The 13,571-nt window shown below is 39.3% G+C and overlaps 1 protein-coding gene across 6 annotated transcripts in view; it reads left to right on the top strand.

The window, feature by feature from the left end:
• APBA1 (amyloid beta precursor protein binding family A member 1) overlaps positions 1-12,581 on the top strand; it is a 93,580-nt gene extending 80,999 nt beyond the window's left edge. For 3 of the 6 annotated variants that reach the window (XM_061470767.1, XM_061470766.1, XM_061470768.1), the window contains exons 9-13: positions 147-326; positions 2,336-2,548; positions 5,992-6,111; positions 6,765-6,922; positions 6,958-7,107. In XM_061470767.1, the coding sequence (XP_061326751.1) occupies positions 147-326; positions 2,336-2,548; positions 5,992-6,111; positions 6,765-6,922; positions 6,958-7,063 (777 nt within the window). In that variant the 3' untranslated portion in view covers positions 7,064-7,107. Of the gene's footprint in view, positions 1-146; positions 327-2,335; positions 2,549-5,991; positions 6,112-6,764; positions 6,923-6,957; positions 7,109-8,660 lie in introns of those variants that run through there. The other 3 variants (XM_061470772.1, XM_061470771.1, XM_061470770.1) reach the window with 3 other exon arrangements.
• Positions 12,582-13,571: the final 990 nt, after the last annotated feature.

Here is a 13,571-nt window from a genome sequence, read left to right as displayed (position 1 = left end):
AGCCGGATTGCAGTAACTTGAAGGTTCATTAAGTTGATGATCCATTTTAGAGTGTGATTGTAACATAGAAGGTGTCAGTGGACAAGACCAGCATAAAGTTTCAGGTTTATGTTTCAACTTTTTCTTTTCTCTGGGAACTTCTACAGGCACAGCTGATTGCACAGTCCATAGGTCAAGCATTCAGTGTGGCCTACCAGGAATTTCTGAGGGCAAACGGAATCAACCCAGAAGACCTGAGCCAGAAGGAATATAGTGACTTGCTCAATACCCAGGACATGTACAATGATGACCTGATCCACTTCTCCAAATCTGAAAATTGCAAAGATGTATGTCTCATCTTTCTTCTGTTACAGCATTAAGCTGCTCTGTACCACTTGCAGATCCATGCTGGTAGAAATCAGAAAGCCATTAGTACTTTGTATAAATGACATCAGTAGGTCTAGGATATCCTCTCAAGGAGGGCACCCTGTCATCACTTCTGTTTCAAAGGCAAACAGTGAACCCCAAATTTATCAGCAGTGAAATGGTTTACCATCTGTTTGTATTCTTTTTACCAAACAATTTTCTGACATGTTTGAAAATTAATTTAAAACAGATTAACAGATTAGCACAGTTTAAGAGATTACAGTTGTCATTGTTTAACCCCAGATGGTAACTCAGTACCACACAGCTGCTCACTCCCCACATTCCCCTCCCACAGTGGGACGGGAAGGAGAATCAGAAAAAAAGGTAAAACCTGTGGGTTGAGATAAGAACATTTTAGTAATAAAAATAAATTAAATTATTATTATTATATAATTGAAATTAAAAGGGAGACAACAAAAAAGGAAAAATAAACCCCAAGAAAGACAAGTGTTGCCCAGTACAATTGCTCACTGACTGATACCCAGCCCATCCCTGAGCCGCGATCAGTCCCTTCCAGGTAACTCCCCCCAGTTTATATACTGAGCATGACATCCTGTGGTAATGGAATACCCCTTTGGCTAGTTTGGGTCAGGTGTCCTGGCTTTGCTTCCATTTCTTGTTCCCCTCCTCAGTTGCAGAGTGTGAGAGACTGGAAAGACCTTGATAAGAGTAAGCACTACTGAGCAACAACTAAAACATTGGTGTGTTATCAGCATTGTTCTCAGACTAAAGCTGGAGCACAGCACTGCACCAGCTACTAGGAAGAAAATTAACTCTCTCCCAGCTGAAACCAGCACAACAATAAACAGTAAAAAATTTATAGAGGCACAGGTATTTGTGAAAGTGGGCAATTCCAGATTTTAAAGTATTGTGTTTGCTGAAAAGATTTGTATCTTGGGTAACCAAGTAAGATGAGCCAGTCTACCTATACATAGGTAGTGGTTTTCCAATCCACAGTGTTATAAAAATTTAGCCTTGGCCATGATCTGATTTAATTATTTTATTATAATTGATTAATATCAAGAGGCAATAAACAAGCAACGCTGGGTGTGCTGGGAGTCTCTGCTCCGCCAACAATGCACACCGGGGTTTTTGGGGTACAGTCTCTTATACTTCTTGGTCCAGGGTTTCAGTTCCTGGTTTTGAGTTCCAGCCAATCCTGTTGTCTTCTTTGCCCGAAACTCGATGTGGCTCCTTTTCATTTGTTTCTGTCCTGTTGCTGGGGTCTTCTCTCCAGGTAAAGAAACATACTGAAACTTCTCGGTAATACATTATCAGAAAGATGTCTATCACAAGCTTAACCACAATCTTAGACCCGTATATTTAACAGGATGTGTCTCCTTGGTTACTTAACCCCCTTAAAGCATTCAAGCAGCTAAACAAAGCTAAAAGCGTTCCTTATTGTTTTAACAGTCTAAATGATTAAAGAGGGGACTAGCTTATTCCCTTCTTTCTTCTTCTTTCCCATCATTACATTGACAGCAACATGTATTATAATCAAGGTCGTTTTTATATATTCCACACATGGTACACTGGTCATAGGTGCATTGGTAACAATGATTCCTAAGTTCTTGACACGAATCATTCTCGTATTCTTTACAACAGTCATAAACTCTTGCAATCTCTTCCTATTATTTTTGTCTGCTAAAGCCCAGGGCATGTGGGTGTTTTCCACTCCAATTTCTTCTGTTCATATGTTGTGAGGAGTGTTTTCACACTGAGCAAAATCTGTATTATGTGGTGGTGTTTATCTCATGTTTGAATACAAATGAAATGTAAAATGTGTACCCTAGTTTGCTTTACTTTTGAATTAGGAAAGCAGGTTGCAAATAAAGAGCAGTATATTTCTTGGTTAAAATGTTTGTAGGGGAGTGGTGTTACTTCTATAAATATGAAAAAACTTCTTGAAACACTTTTTCTTATGATACAGGTTTACATTGAAAAGCAAAAAGGAGAAATCCTGGGTGTGGTAATTGTGGAGTCTGGCTGGGGATCCATTTTGCCTACAGTTATCATAGCCAACATGATGCATGGAGGACCAGCAGAGAAGTCTGGGAAGCTGAACATAGGGGACCAGATCATGTCAATCAATGGGACCAGTTTGGTTGGTTTACCACTCTCAACATGTCAGAGCATTATAAAGGTAAGGAGAATGTTCTGGAGGTTACACATTTTGAAAGGGCTACATATTAACCCCATTAGGAGACCAAAAAGTACAGTATTTGTAAGTAAATTCTTAACAACTGTTTGTATAGCATTTTCCATTTCATGATCTTTAAACTACAGTGGTAATTATGCTACACCAACCTTCTAATTCCCAGAAAGTGATTCCCATACCATTTACTTGTATAGAAAAGGACTCTGTACAGAACTTCACAAGAGGACATTTGTTCAGAAGGAAGATATTAAAAGATACATGCTTAAAATTTTATGTGACAAATGGAGGCACAGGTCCCTGGTATTGTCCTATCAGCTGCTTAAATGCCTCCCAGTATCTGGCCAAAATAGAGTTGATGCCTTTTGCTTGGTTTTAACTATTTTTAAAACTTTTAAAGTTTGAATTAAAGAAGTACTTTTCCTCTCTAGAAACTTTGCCTGATATATTTAGAAGTCTGATGCTTCTCTTTACTTGGCTAAATGGGATATTTTAATTAAAAGAGTTTTCTTGATGTCAGAAAAGTGTGTAACTGCAAAAAAGCATGTCTGGGGTAGCTGTAGTGTACAAAGGAATAGGTATTTCAGCATCAGAGTTTCAAGAGGTGAAAAGATGTGTTACCAGGGAATGTTTAAGCTATCTGGACTTTGTTATTCATCGAAATAGCCCCATAGAGCTCTTGTGGATCAAAACATGTCCTGTAGATAGGTGATGTAATGCTGCTAGTGTACTATACAGAAATCCTTCTCTGATTTCTAGGAATATGCCTGTTAAACTTACTTATTAGGCAACTTTCTGGTAACGAGTTGTACTATGTAATATGTTTTATTCATTTTGTACTTGGTAAAATTGCAAAATGTTTTTCCTTTGCAAAGTAAAAGAAAAGAATTCTTTCTAAAACCAGGATGAATTAAGCTTCTCTGATTCAGAGCCTTGTCAGAAGGATTTTCACTGTGCTCATCTGTACTTTCTCAAAGCAGAAACAACCCACTTTGCTGTTTCCAGCTTCTGCAGACCTTTCTCTTCCTCACTGATAACTGCTGTTGCTATAGGAACTCTAACCTTTACATTGTCTAAGGAAAAGATAGTCTGTATGTTTGAAGGTCTTCATTACCATGCATCTGGAGCTGTTCCTATAGTGCCTTTGGTAACAAGCATATATGCCACTGAATGATCTCAGCATACATTTAAATGTGGCAAAAATATCTCAAGATTTCAGATTTCTTTAGCATGAAGTAAGAATCCTATGAAAAGATGAGAGTATTATGTAGGTAAGAAGAGTATCTTGCAAGCACTTCAAATGAGATAATTTCAGTATTATGGATGTAATCTCTGCTACTAATTGGCCATAAACCAATTGCAGACTGACAGAGCTTGAAAGAAGCTTTCATATGTGGTGGTTATTTCCTAACTGTGTTACTCGTATCTTTTTCAGAAGCATCTGGTGCTGGCTACAATCGCAAACAGACTCAGGGACTAGATAAGCAAATAAAGTCAGTCAAATGGTTTCTGATCAGCAGAATTATTACAGTATGCATAGCATAGCATACAGATGCGTATCAGCAGAAACATATTACCAGTATGCATAATACTGGAAATTAGTGTTTTTTAAATGCATGCACTTTCTGTAAAGTAAGAAAATCTTTTGTCAGGGGTCATATTACTTTTTTTCAAGGAATACATATAATAACTTGCACATTCATTAAGCTTTGTTGAGGGCATGTAACCTGAATGAACTCAGGTGACTGAAATTAGACACCTAAATTCCTCATTGAAATGGACATCTCTGTGCTGCATGACTCCTACCACACTGGATTTAGAAGCCTGAGGCAAAAGCCCCTAAACTTTTTAGTAAATGTGGTACCCACATCTTAGTACAGATTGATTAGTCTCTGTCTTCTACAGTGTGTGTTGTTATGGAGACCTGCATATAGAAGATGAGTGACCCTTGATCATGTGGAGTGTGCTGCTAACTCCCCACCAGAGTGGAGAAGTCCATAGTCATGAAGAGACAGATTTCAGACCTTTTCTCTCCTGAGAGTGGAGAAGAGACAGTTCCCACAGCCATGTACTTTGTCATTTTGTGGTCACACAACCATTCTCTTGGAGCCACTTTCAATAATGAGCCAAGCTGAGCTCAGGAAGGTGTGGAAGTGAGGGCAGCTGTTTCCCATGTGATAATTTCATCCAGTTTAAGGCACTGACCAGAAAAACAGACTCTAAGGCAATTCACCCTGGTAGGGTACCAGTCCAGCTATTCAAATCACTGCTGAATCTGGAGTTTAGATCAACAGAATCAGCAGCAGTAAACTGGATGTAGAGACTTCAGTGTGTTACCTTAGCTGTAATAGGAACTATTTTTCAGAATTAAACTTCTGAAGTCAGTGTCAGACACCATTTCTGTGGGACCCATATTTCAATTGTGCCTATAAAAGGAATAAAAGGAATTCAGAAGTAGGTAATGGACTTGGTGGGTGTTGTATTAAGTAATGTGGAAGTTGCTGTATTCTTTATAAAGCATTTCTTTCTTGGTGTGGATTTTATTTGTGCACCTATTCATGGCTAATCTTTTCTTTGAATTAAGCATTTCAGAAAAATATCTTATTTCCAAGAGCTCTGAATACTTGAAGTTGTAAATTTATCTGCATTTTTAATTTGAGTTTTCATGGAGACATACAATCACAGTCTCTGACGCTAGCAGTCACCACTGAAGCTGGTCTAGACCAACACTTTGGTTCAAAGTAGAGGAGGTTGCTTAGGGATATACTCACTAGGGTTTAAGTAATTCCAAGGATGGCCGCTCCACAACCTCTCTGGGGAATTAGTTCGAGTGTTTTACCACCATGACGGCAAAAATAAATTTTCCTCCTTCAATTTTCTTCTCATAGAAAGGACTTCATGGTGAATGTGATACAGCTTGTTCAGAAGGGAGAAGGCACAGAAATAAGGACTACTGCTTATACAAGCATGATATGATCAGAACCTACTATATGCTTGACGGAATTTATTATATCTCATTAGGGAAGCCATTTATTTGTAACTGTCTATGCTACTTATTTACAATTTTATTTCCCAGCCACAGTCATTGTTGTGGGTTTTTTTGGTGAGCTGCATTAGACCTGTTCAGTATTCTTTTCATACATGGTTTGTGTTATCAAATGAAGACATTGGTGACAGGAAACTAGTTTTCTTAAAAGAGCTGTGTCAGCTTCTTGGCAAGAACAATTTGATAGTTTATCATGCATTTCACTTAATATTCTGATGCTTATGCCTGGCATTAGTGATCAGATTCAGTTAAAATGCATACAGAGAGCTGTTTTTTCAGGGCTGTTCCCATGTCAAAGTTTTAATGCTTCGCCCCACCCCAGTGCTTATGTTAAATGTTTCACTCGATCTTTGCAAGCGTTTTTCAAGGTTATTTCTTTTCACAGGGTTTGAAAAACCAGGCTCGGGTTAAACTGAACATAGTTAGGTGTCCTCCAGTAACCACAGTCTTGATCAGAAGACCAGACCTCAGATACCAGTTGGGCTTCAGTGTGCAGAATGGGATTGTAAGTAGCTTCCACACTGTCTGGTTAAACTTAAGTATACATAAAAATTCTTACCCATTTGTGAATATGGGGAGAGGGAAGCATGGGAAGAGGGAAGCTGCTGTTCTCCCCTTTACAGTAAGCAGGACTTTGCATATATGTTAATCTAAGATATAAAAGCTAAGTTACTCAGGGTTACTTTGTCATTGACTCTACTTACTTCACAACTTTGAAGCCAGCCAGAGGAACAGATCAATTTTTTTTAGGTTAGAGAAACAAAAATGTGTAGCAGAGGCTGCTTTTAGTCTATGTTGTTCATGTCTAACCAAGCCATTTTGTGATCTCAAAAGAGACTGTCCTTGCTCCTCTTTTGTTGTAAGACCTTTGTATCCTGAACATTGTTAAACTGTTGTCCTTCATATATTCTTATATTTCCAAACCATAGCATGTGATGTACAACATATAGCCTTTTCTGACAGTTTGTTCTACTTTTGGAAGACAATTAGTCATTTGTCACTAGCAAATTTTACTTGGAATCAGTGATTGATTACATTTTAGAATTTGTGGCAAGCCTCTGTGTTTAAATCCTGATTTGTGGTTTACAGGCAAAAATGGGTAATCTAAAGCCTCTGTTCTTTATCCAGACCCTGATAAATTTATTCTTTCCTTTCCAGATCTGTAGCCTTATGAGAGGAGGTATAGCAGAGCGAGGAGGTGTGCGTGTTGGCCATCGGATCATTGAAATCAATGGACAGAGTGTTGTAGCAACACCCCATGAGAAAATTGTTCATATTCTCTCAAATGCTGTTGGTGAGGTAAGAGCAGGCAGCGTGTCTAGGCAATATAACAGTTCATCACTGTTACCAGCAACAAACAGTATAACATAGTTCATCACTGTTACCAGCAACAACCAGTGGAAACCAGTAAGAAGCAGTACCCCTTAAGTGACCATTCTGGGACCAATACTTTTTAACATCTTCATCAGTGGCTTAGACAGTGGAATTGAATGCACTTTCAGCAAGTTTATGGGTGACACCAAGCTCAGTGGTGCAGTTCGTAAGCTTGAGGAAAGAGATGTTACTAGAGGGACCTTGGCAGGCTTGAGGACTGGGCCTCATGAAGTTCATCAAGGCCAAGTGCAATGTTCTGCACATGGGTATGGGGAAGCCCGGTATCAGTGCAGGGGGATGAAGTGATTGAGAGCAGCCTTGCAGAGGACTGAGGGTACTGGTGGATGAAAACTTGTACACCTAGCCATGTGAACTTGCAGCCCAGAAATTCTATCATGTCCTGGGCCACACCAAAAGAAGCATGACCAGCAGGTCAAGAGGCGTGATCCTGCCCCTCTACTCCCCTCTCATCATAGACCCCACCTGGAGTACTGCGTCCAGCTCTGGGGTCTCCAGAACAAGTCTTGTTAGAGCAGGTCTATAGGAGGGCCACAAAAATGGTCAGAGGGATGGAGCACCTGCCCTACCAAGGAAGGCTGAAAAAGTTGAGGTTGTTCAGCCTGGACAAAAGAAGGCTCCAGGGAGACCTTATCGCAACCTTCCAGTACCTAAAGGGGGCCTACAGGAAAGACAGGCAGAGACATTTTACTAGGACCTATTGTGACAGGACAGTGGTTTTAAACTGAAAGAAGGTAGATTTAGGTTGGACGTAAGGGTGGTGAGACACTGGAAGAGATTGCCCAGAGAAGTTGTGGATACCCCATCCCTGGAAGTGTTCTAGGTCAGGTTGAATGGGGCTTTGAGCAACTGGGTCTAGTGGAAGAAGTCCCTGCCTGAAGCAGCAGGGCTATAGCGTCCAGCACAGAGCCACAAAGATGATTAAGGGAGTGGAACATCTCCCTTATGAGGAGAGGCTGAGGGAGCTGGGTCTCTTTAGCTTGGAGAAGAGGAGACTGAGGGGTGACCTCATCAATGTTTACCAATATGTAAAGGGTGGGTGTCAGGATGATGGAGCTAGGTTTTTTTCAGTGATGTCCAGTGATAGGACAAGGGGCAATGGGTGTAAACTGGAGCATAGGAGGTTCCATGTGAACATCAGGAAAAATTTCTTTACTGTGAGAGTGACAGAGCACTGGAACAGGTTGCCCAGGGGGGTTGTGGAGTCTCCTACGTTGGAGATATTCAAGGCCCACCTGGACAAGTTCCTGTGTGATGTACTCTAGGTTACCCTGCTCTTGCAGAGGGGTTGGACTAGATGATCTTTTGAGGTCCCTTCCAACCCTTAGGATTCTGTGATTCTGTGATTCAACTGTGTGATCTTCAAAGGTCCCTTCAACTGTTCCATAACTCTCTGACTGTGCCTCTATTAGGCTGTTGCAATCCAGTTCTAAAAAGTGGAAGTGAGAGCAAGCCAGTATATTATTTCTTTTATTATTTACCCATAGTTCTCATGTGTTTTACAAGTTCACTAATCTGAAAATATGAAGTGTTCACAAAGAAGCAGTGAATGCTCCATCCCTGGCAGTGTTCAGTGCCAGGCTGGACAGAGGCTTGAGCAACGTGGTCTAGTGTGAGGTGTTGATGTTAGGAACTTGGATTAACTTGCTGTGTTTCCTCTAGATTCATATGAAGACTATGCCAGCTGCCATGTACAGACTGTTGACTGCGCAGGAGCAACCAGTTTACATCTAAAGCCTACACCTCATCATCACAATGTGCATGGAGGATGTTTTTCCTCATTAGTGCTTGTCTCTCTAGTGCTGCATTTCTGTGTCTGCAGAGACATTTCTCAATCTCTCTCTCTCCTTCACAGACACAAATACACTGTCTCTCTCTTCTCCCTCCCTTTTTCCTCTTCTTGATACCATTCACCTGTATTTTGGGAAGGGGCATAATGCATCTATGGGACTATTTTGGTTGCATCTTTTTATAAGTGAAACTTTAGTTCCACATGCAAAACAGGAAAATAACAGCAGCATTGCTTACAGCAGGATTCACAAAGAAGATTGATCCTGCTTCATGCTACATAATTAGTCTTATTTTTGTGGCTATAATTTTACAAACTGAGTAAATTAAACATTGCTTAATGAAATGTCTTTACCAAACAGATAAAACTGTAGGGTGAAAAGTGTTCTCTTGGATGTTTTGTGTGTGATTTTGCTTTTCTTGCCCTATTTTCCCCCAGGCACTGAGTTCAATATTAAAAGTTTATGCTTGTACAAAAAGTACCAAAAAGATAGTTTCACCCTCAGAAAGAATTACCTGATTATGAGGACTCAATAGATGCTGCTGTTGTAAAATGGACTGTCCAAATACACACCTTTAAATTCCTCTCTGTTTTCAGTTCTTCATGATAGTAGGACTCCAAAGGGTACTTTGAGAGTTGTTGAAACATTTTACACTTGTGTTTACTTATGCTGAGTCATTTGAGAGGCATTTTTTACAGCTGCCTCCTCCTCTCTGCCCCCAGGTTTCTTAACTTGTTTTCTTCTACTTTGTTTTTATATGCAACATGTCATATAGTCCCTTGCCTATTTTAGAGGTTAAAGGAGGGGGGGGGAGGATATTTAAATATCTACAAGAGAAATAATGAGGGGATTTCATGAAGAGCTACACTTTTTCTAGGCTCTTCATTCAGAATTTGGTGCACACAACCATGTGTGCCAGTGTATATAGACCTTTTTAAACTTGTGCTTGCTATTTATGAAGTTTGAATATAAGAGATCTGCAGACTATTCTAAGTAATTTTGCTCTCTGAGCCAGTTTTAACATATATTTTTGTCCAAAGACCTATCTAATTTTATTGACTTTTCTTTAGTTCACTAAATAGAGAACAGTGGCAGTGGATGAAGTGGGGATAAACTTACTTATTTTGTTATATAATTCAACTTCTGATTTTTTTTTTTTTTCCATATGTATAGCACTTAAAGGAGATGCGTATACTATATGCACTTGTATGAAGATGCTAAATTGTAGGGATGTATTAACTCTAGGATTAGGATTTAATTGGCCTCTAACTTGCATGCTAGAGACAAAAGGGGGAAAAGGGGTTTGGTTGTTTTTCAAGGGTAGGAGGGAATAAGCAATGGATTGTCTTCCTAGTGAGAGAAGGATTCTTCTTTCTCCATAGTTACTTTTTAGCCAGACTGTATACTGGTATTTATGCTGAAATCAAACCATGCATTGAGTCCAGGCTAATGTGTTGATTTCTTTTAAAGAAACAGTTTGCTATATTGTGACTATATTGGAAGGGCTTAGTGAGATGAAAATAAGAGCAGGCCACACATAGCCACAGACCACTTTTGCTTTGGAAATGTGAATTTGGATAATGGTCACTTTTTTCTTAGTTATTGTGGGGTGGACTGTGCAATCTAAGTATTATTTGCAGTCCAGCAGCAATACCTGGACATTACTATGGAGATTCATAGAAGTGGATGAGTGTGCTTTTACGTGCATCTGCACACTTGGTGCAAACACTGCTAAAAGTCATTGGGCGCTCTTGCCAAAGGTCCATTTTTGGCTTTCAGAAATCATGGATATCCAGGGGCTGATCAGAGGTAGAGAATAAACTTTATATTTCAGTGGGCAGTAATCTTTAAAAAAAATAATGAAGTGGTGCATAAGCTATTGTAGCAAGTGAATATGTTCTAGTGTTGAGATTAATGTACGATGACTTGATTTTACTTGCAGTTCTTGTTATGTGATTTAAGCCAAATCTCCAGAACAGCAGATTGCACAAGAGAGCGGTGTTAGTATTCCAGGTTAGTACTTACCTCTGCTACCTGACTGATGCAACTAGATAGTGAATGACTTCTGAATATATTGTTTAACTGTAGACATCTGGTTTATGACCATTCGAACATTTTTCCCAAACTTTCCACATATATAGTAATATATGTAAATATGATATATAATCATGTACAATTTAGAAGATTATATACAGTGCAGCCTTGCCATGAGCTGCCTGAGGAAACTTAGTGAACTCTTTGAAGACACAGTTATCATGCTTCTGGTTCCTGCAATGTTTACACCCTCTGCTTCACTTGTTTGTGTGGTTCTGTCCAGCTCATGTGGTGAGGTCTTTAACTCGCTTCACTGGGAAATTAGGAAGATCTGAATATGCAAACATATTTAGAGATTAAGCAACTGTTTCTTTGAAAATTTACTGCCAAGATTCTGTGAAGTTGCTGACACTTGAGTGCTTCCACAGTCCATGATAAATCGGTGCTTAACATTAAGCAAGTGAATGCTTGCAGGATCAGAGTCTAGCAAAAAAAAAAATCTCAGTTTTTCCAGTTACAGTGTGTGCATAAGATTTCTAAACTGGGAGGTCCTTAGTGCATACACACTTCTGATAACAGTCTTGTGAACAATCCCATTTTACTTTGTAAAGGGAAAGAGTTTCAAGGAAAAGGAGCTTGGAAGAGAAAGTTGATAGTTCTCTAGACTGTTGCAGGAGTTTCTTAGATTACATGTGAATTTTTGACAGATTCAATGGAGCAAACTGCTGGTTTACATTCCTTCTTAAGGGACAGACCTGAATTCTTTTTCAACCTTGCCACTTCATACACTCTAATTAACTCTTCAGTGTTTACATTAAGGATGAAACATCCCTTATATTTTTTATCGGTGAGTTTCACGCATTTGTTTTGGGTCTTGTTTGAATTTGAGACTCAGTTAGGACTTCCAGGTTTGCTTGCTTTGCTTGTTTTCTAAATGAATTGTATTTCTGAAGACTGCAGTGTGGTTGAGATCTCTTGCACATATTTAGCGCAGTACCTAGGCAATGAAGTACTATTGTTCTGTAAAAGAGGGTGAATAGAAATTATTGTAAAGCATTGGGAGAAGCATAGTATTGTATTTGTAACAATATTGTTCTTTGTAAACATTTAATGATCTCTATATATAAATATAAATATATATATAAATCTATGTGAGCCTGGAATGTTGATACTGCACATCTACTGAATGTAATTCCTCTGATGTTCTTTGCCACAGGTCTTTGACCTCTGTAATGAAGCTGCAGTGGTTTAATTTGAGAGAGGGGAGGGTATGGGGGAGAGGAATGAGCTTTTTGTTTTGGGTGGGCAGGGTGGGGAGTTTCTGGCCAGCTATTTTGTTGTGATGTATTTACTGTGCTACATTCCTTTATTTAACTGAGCGCTAATGTCTGTAAGATCTGCAACAATAAAATACAAAAAAATACCTCAGACAAGGCTGAGAGTTTGCTCATACTGCTCTCGGGGTTGGTGCGGAATGCATGAGTGCTTGCAAGGTGTTTGAACATCCCTTTCACCACATAGTCTGGAGTATTACTGTGTGTTTCTGCAGGTGTGAACCAGCACTATTAACTTTATTTTTAAAACAGCATTATTTTCAGGTAATAAATTACAATAGTGCTCCTAGATAAGTGCTGAGTGCTTATCTAAGCTTGCATCCCAGATTTTACCATGTGACATGTCACCATGTTTGCATCTGCCAAAAGTACACTATTTTGAGATGTCTTTTATGTGACAGAAATATTATGTCATTGTCTGAATAATTTTAAATATGTGGGGATTGGTTTTGGTTTTTGGTTAGTTGGGTTTTGGGTTTGGTTTTTTTTTTCATAAATGAGGCCCTGCTAAAAATTCTTTACACTGACTGTCAGTTCTGAATCTACTGTTTTTCTTCAAAGGTCATCAGCAGGGTTTATTCTTAAAGACCTAATGCCATTTGAACAAATAAGAAGTAGAACTGTAATATGTCTGTCCTTAGAATGAATCCTGGAATTACCTGAGCTAAGGTTAAAAAAATTTGTATAATGAGAGGTTGATTATGAAAACCATGATGGTATTTGAAAGTCAAGCAGCAAAAGCCAACAAAGTAGAACTTCTTCAGGTGAGGCTTCATAGGATTTTCTGCCCTGCATAGGTTGTTAGGAGCACTTTGAGGCTACAGAAATGAAAACAGACACAGACACAGCTAATTGAGAAGGAAATTAAATGTGGGCCTTCAGCCACTGACTGTGCATAACATGAAATACAAATATTGCCAGCATGGGAGCATGAAGTATTTCACCTTATTTACTTAAATTGGAGATTGGAGAAATTGTGGAGTCTCTGGTAAATGGTGCAGCAGACAGGCTGAGCTTCCTTTCTGTGTTCCCCTGCATGCCACTTTCCATACTCCTGTTTATTACCATTCTTGTTAAAACTTTATATTCCAGTTTCTATATTACAAACTTTTCAGCATTTCAGTGGATAAACCCGAGTCTGATTTCTCCTTTAGCAGTACAGATATAAATCTCACAGATTATCTGACTTCACAGGGGACATTTTCATTGCCCTCACCTCCGGGTTTTAATGGTTGGGATCCACACTGGTAGGACAAGCAGAACGCATCTGAGTCCCGAGAGCCTGTAGTTCCTTGCAGGCCGGAGGGGTAGTTCTGGTAACACAGCGGAGACTGGCAGCGTCTGATAGCAGGGCTTGTATAGTGATTTAAATTAATGTTCAGTGTGGGAGCATAATGATGGTAGCAATCCTGGCC

This window comes from Pezoporus flaviventris, unplaced genomic scaffold, assembly GCF_033815535.1.
Source record: "Pezoporus flaviventris isolate CSIRO_AGI_PZ_B2104156 unplaced genomic scaffold, CSIRO_AGI_Pfla_v1 ptg000064l, whole genome shotgun sequence".
Lineage (NCBI taxonomy): Eukaryota > Metazoa > Chordata > Aves > Psittaciformes > Psittacidae > Pezoporus > Pezoporus flaviventris.
Note: the sequence above shows the minus strand (reverse complement) of the source record. Positions and strands in the feature narration are given on the sequence as shown.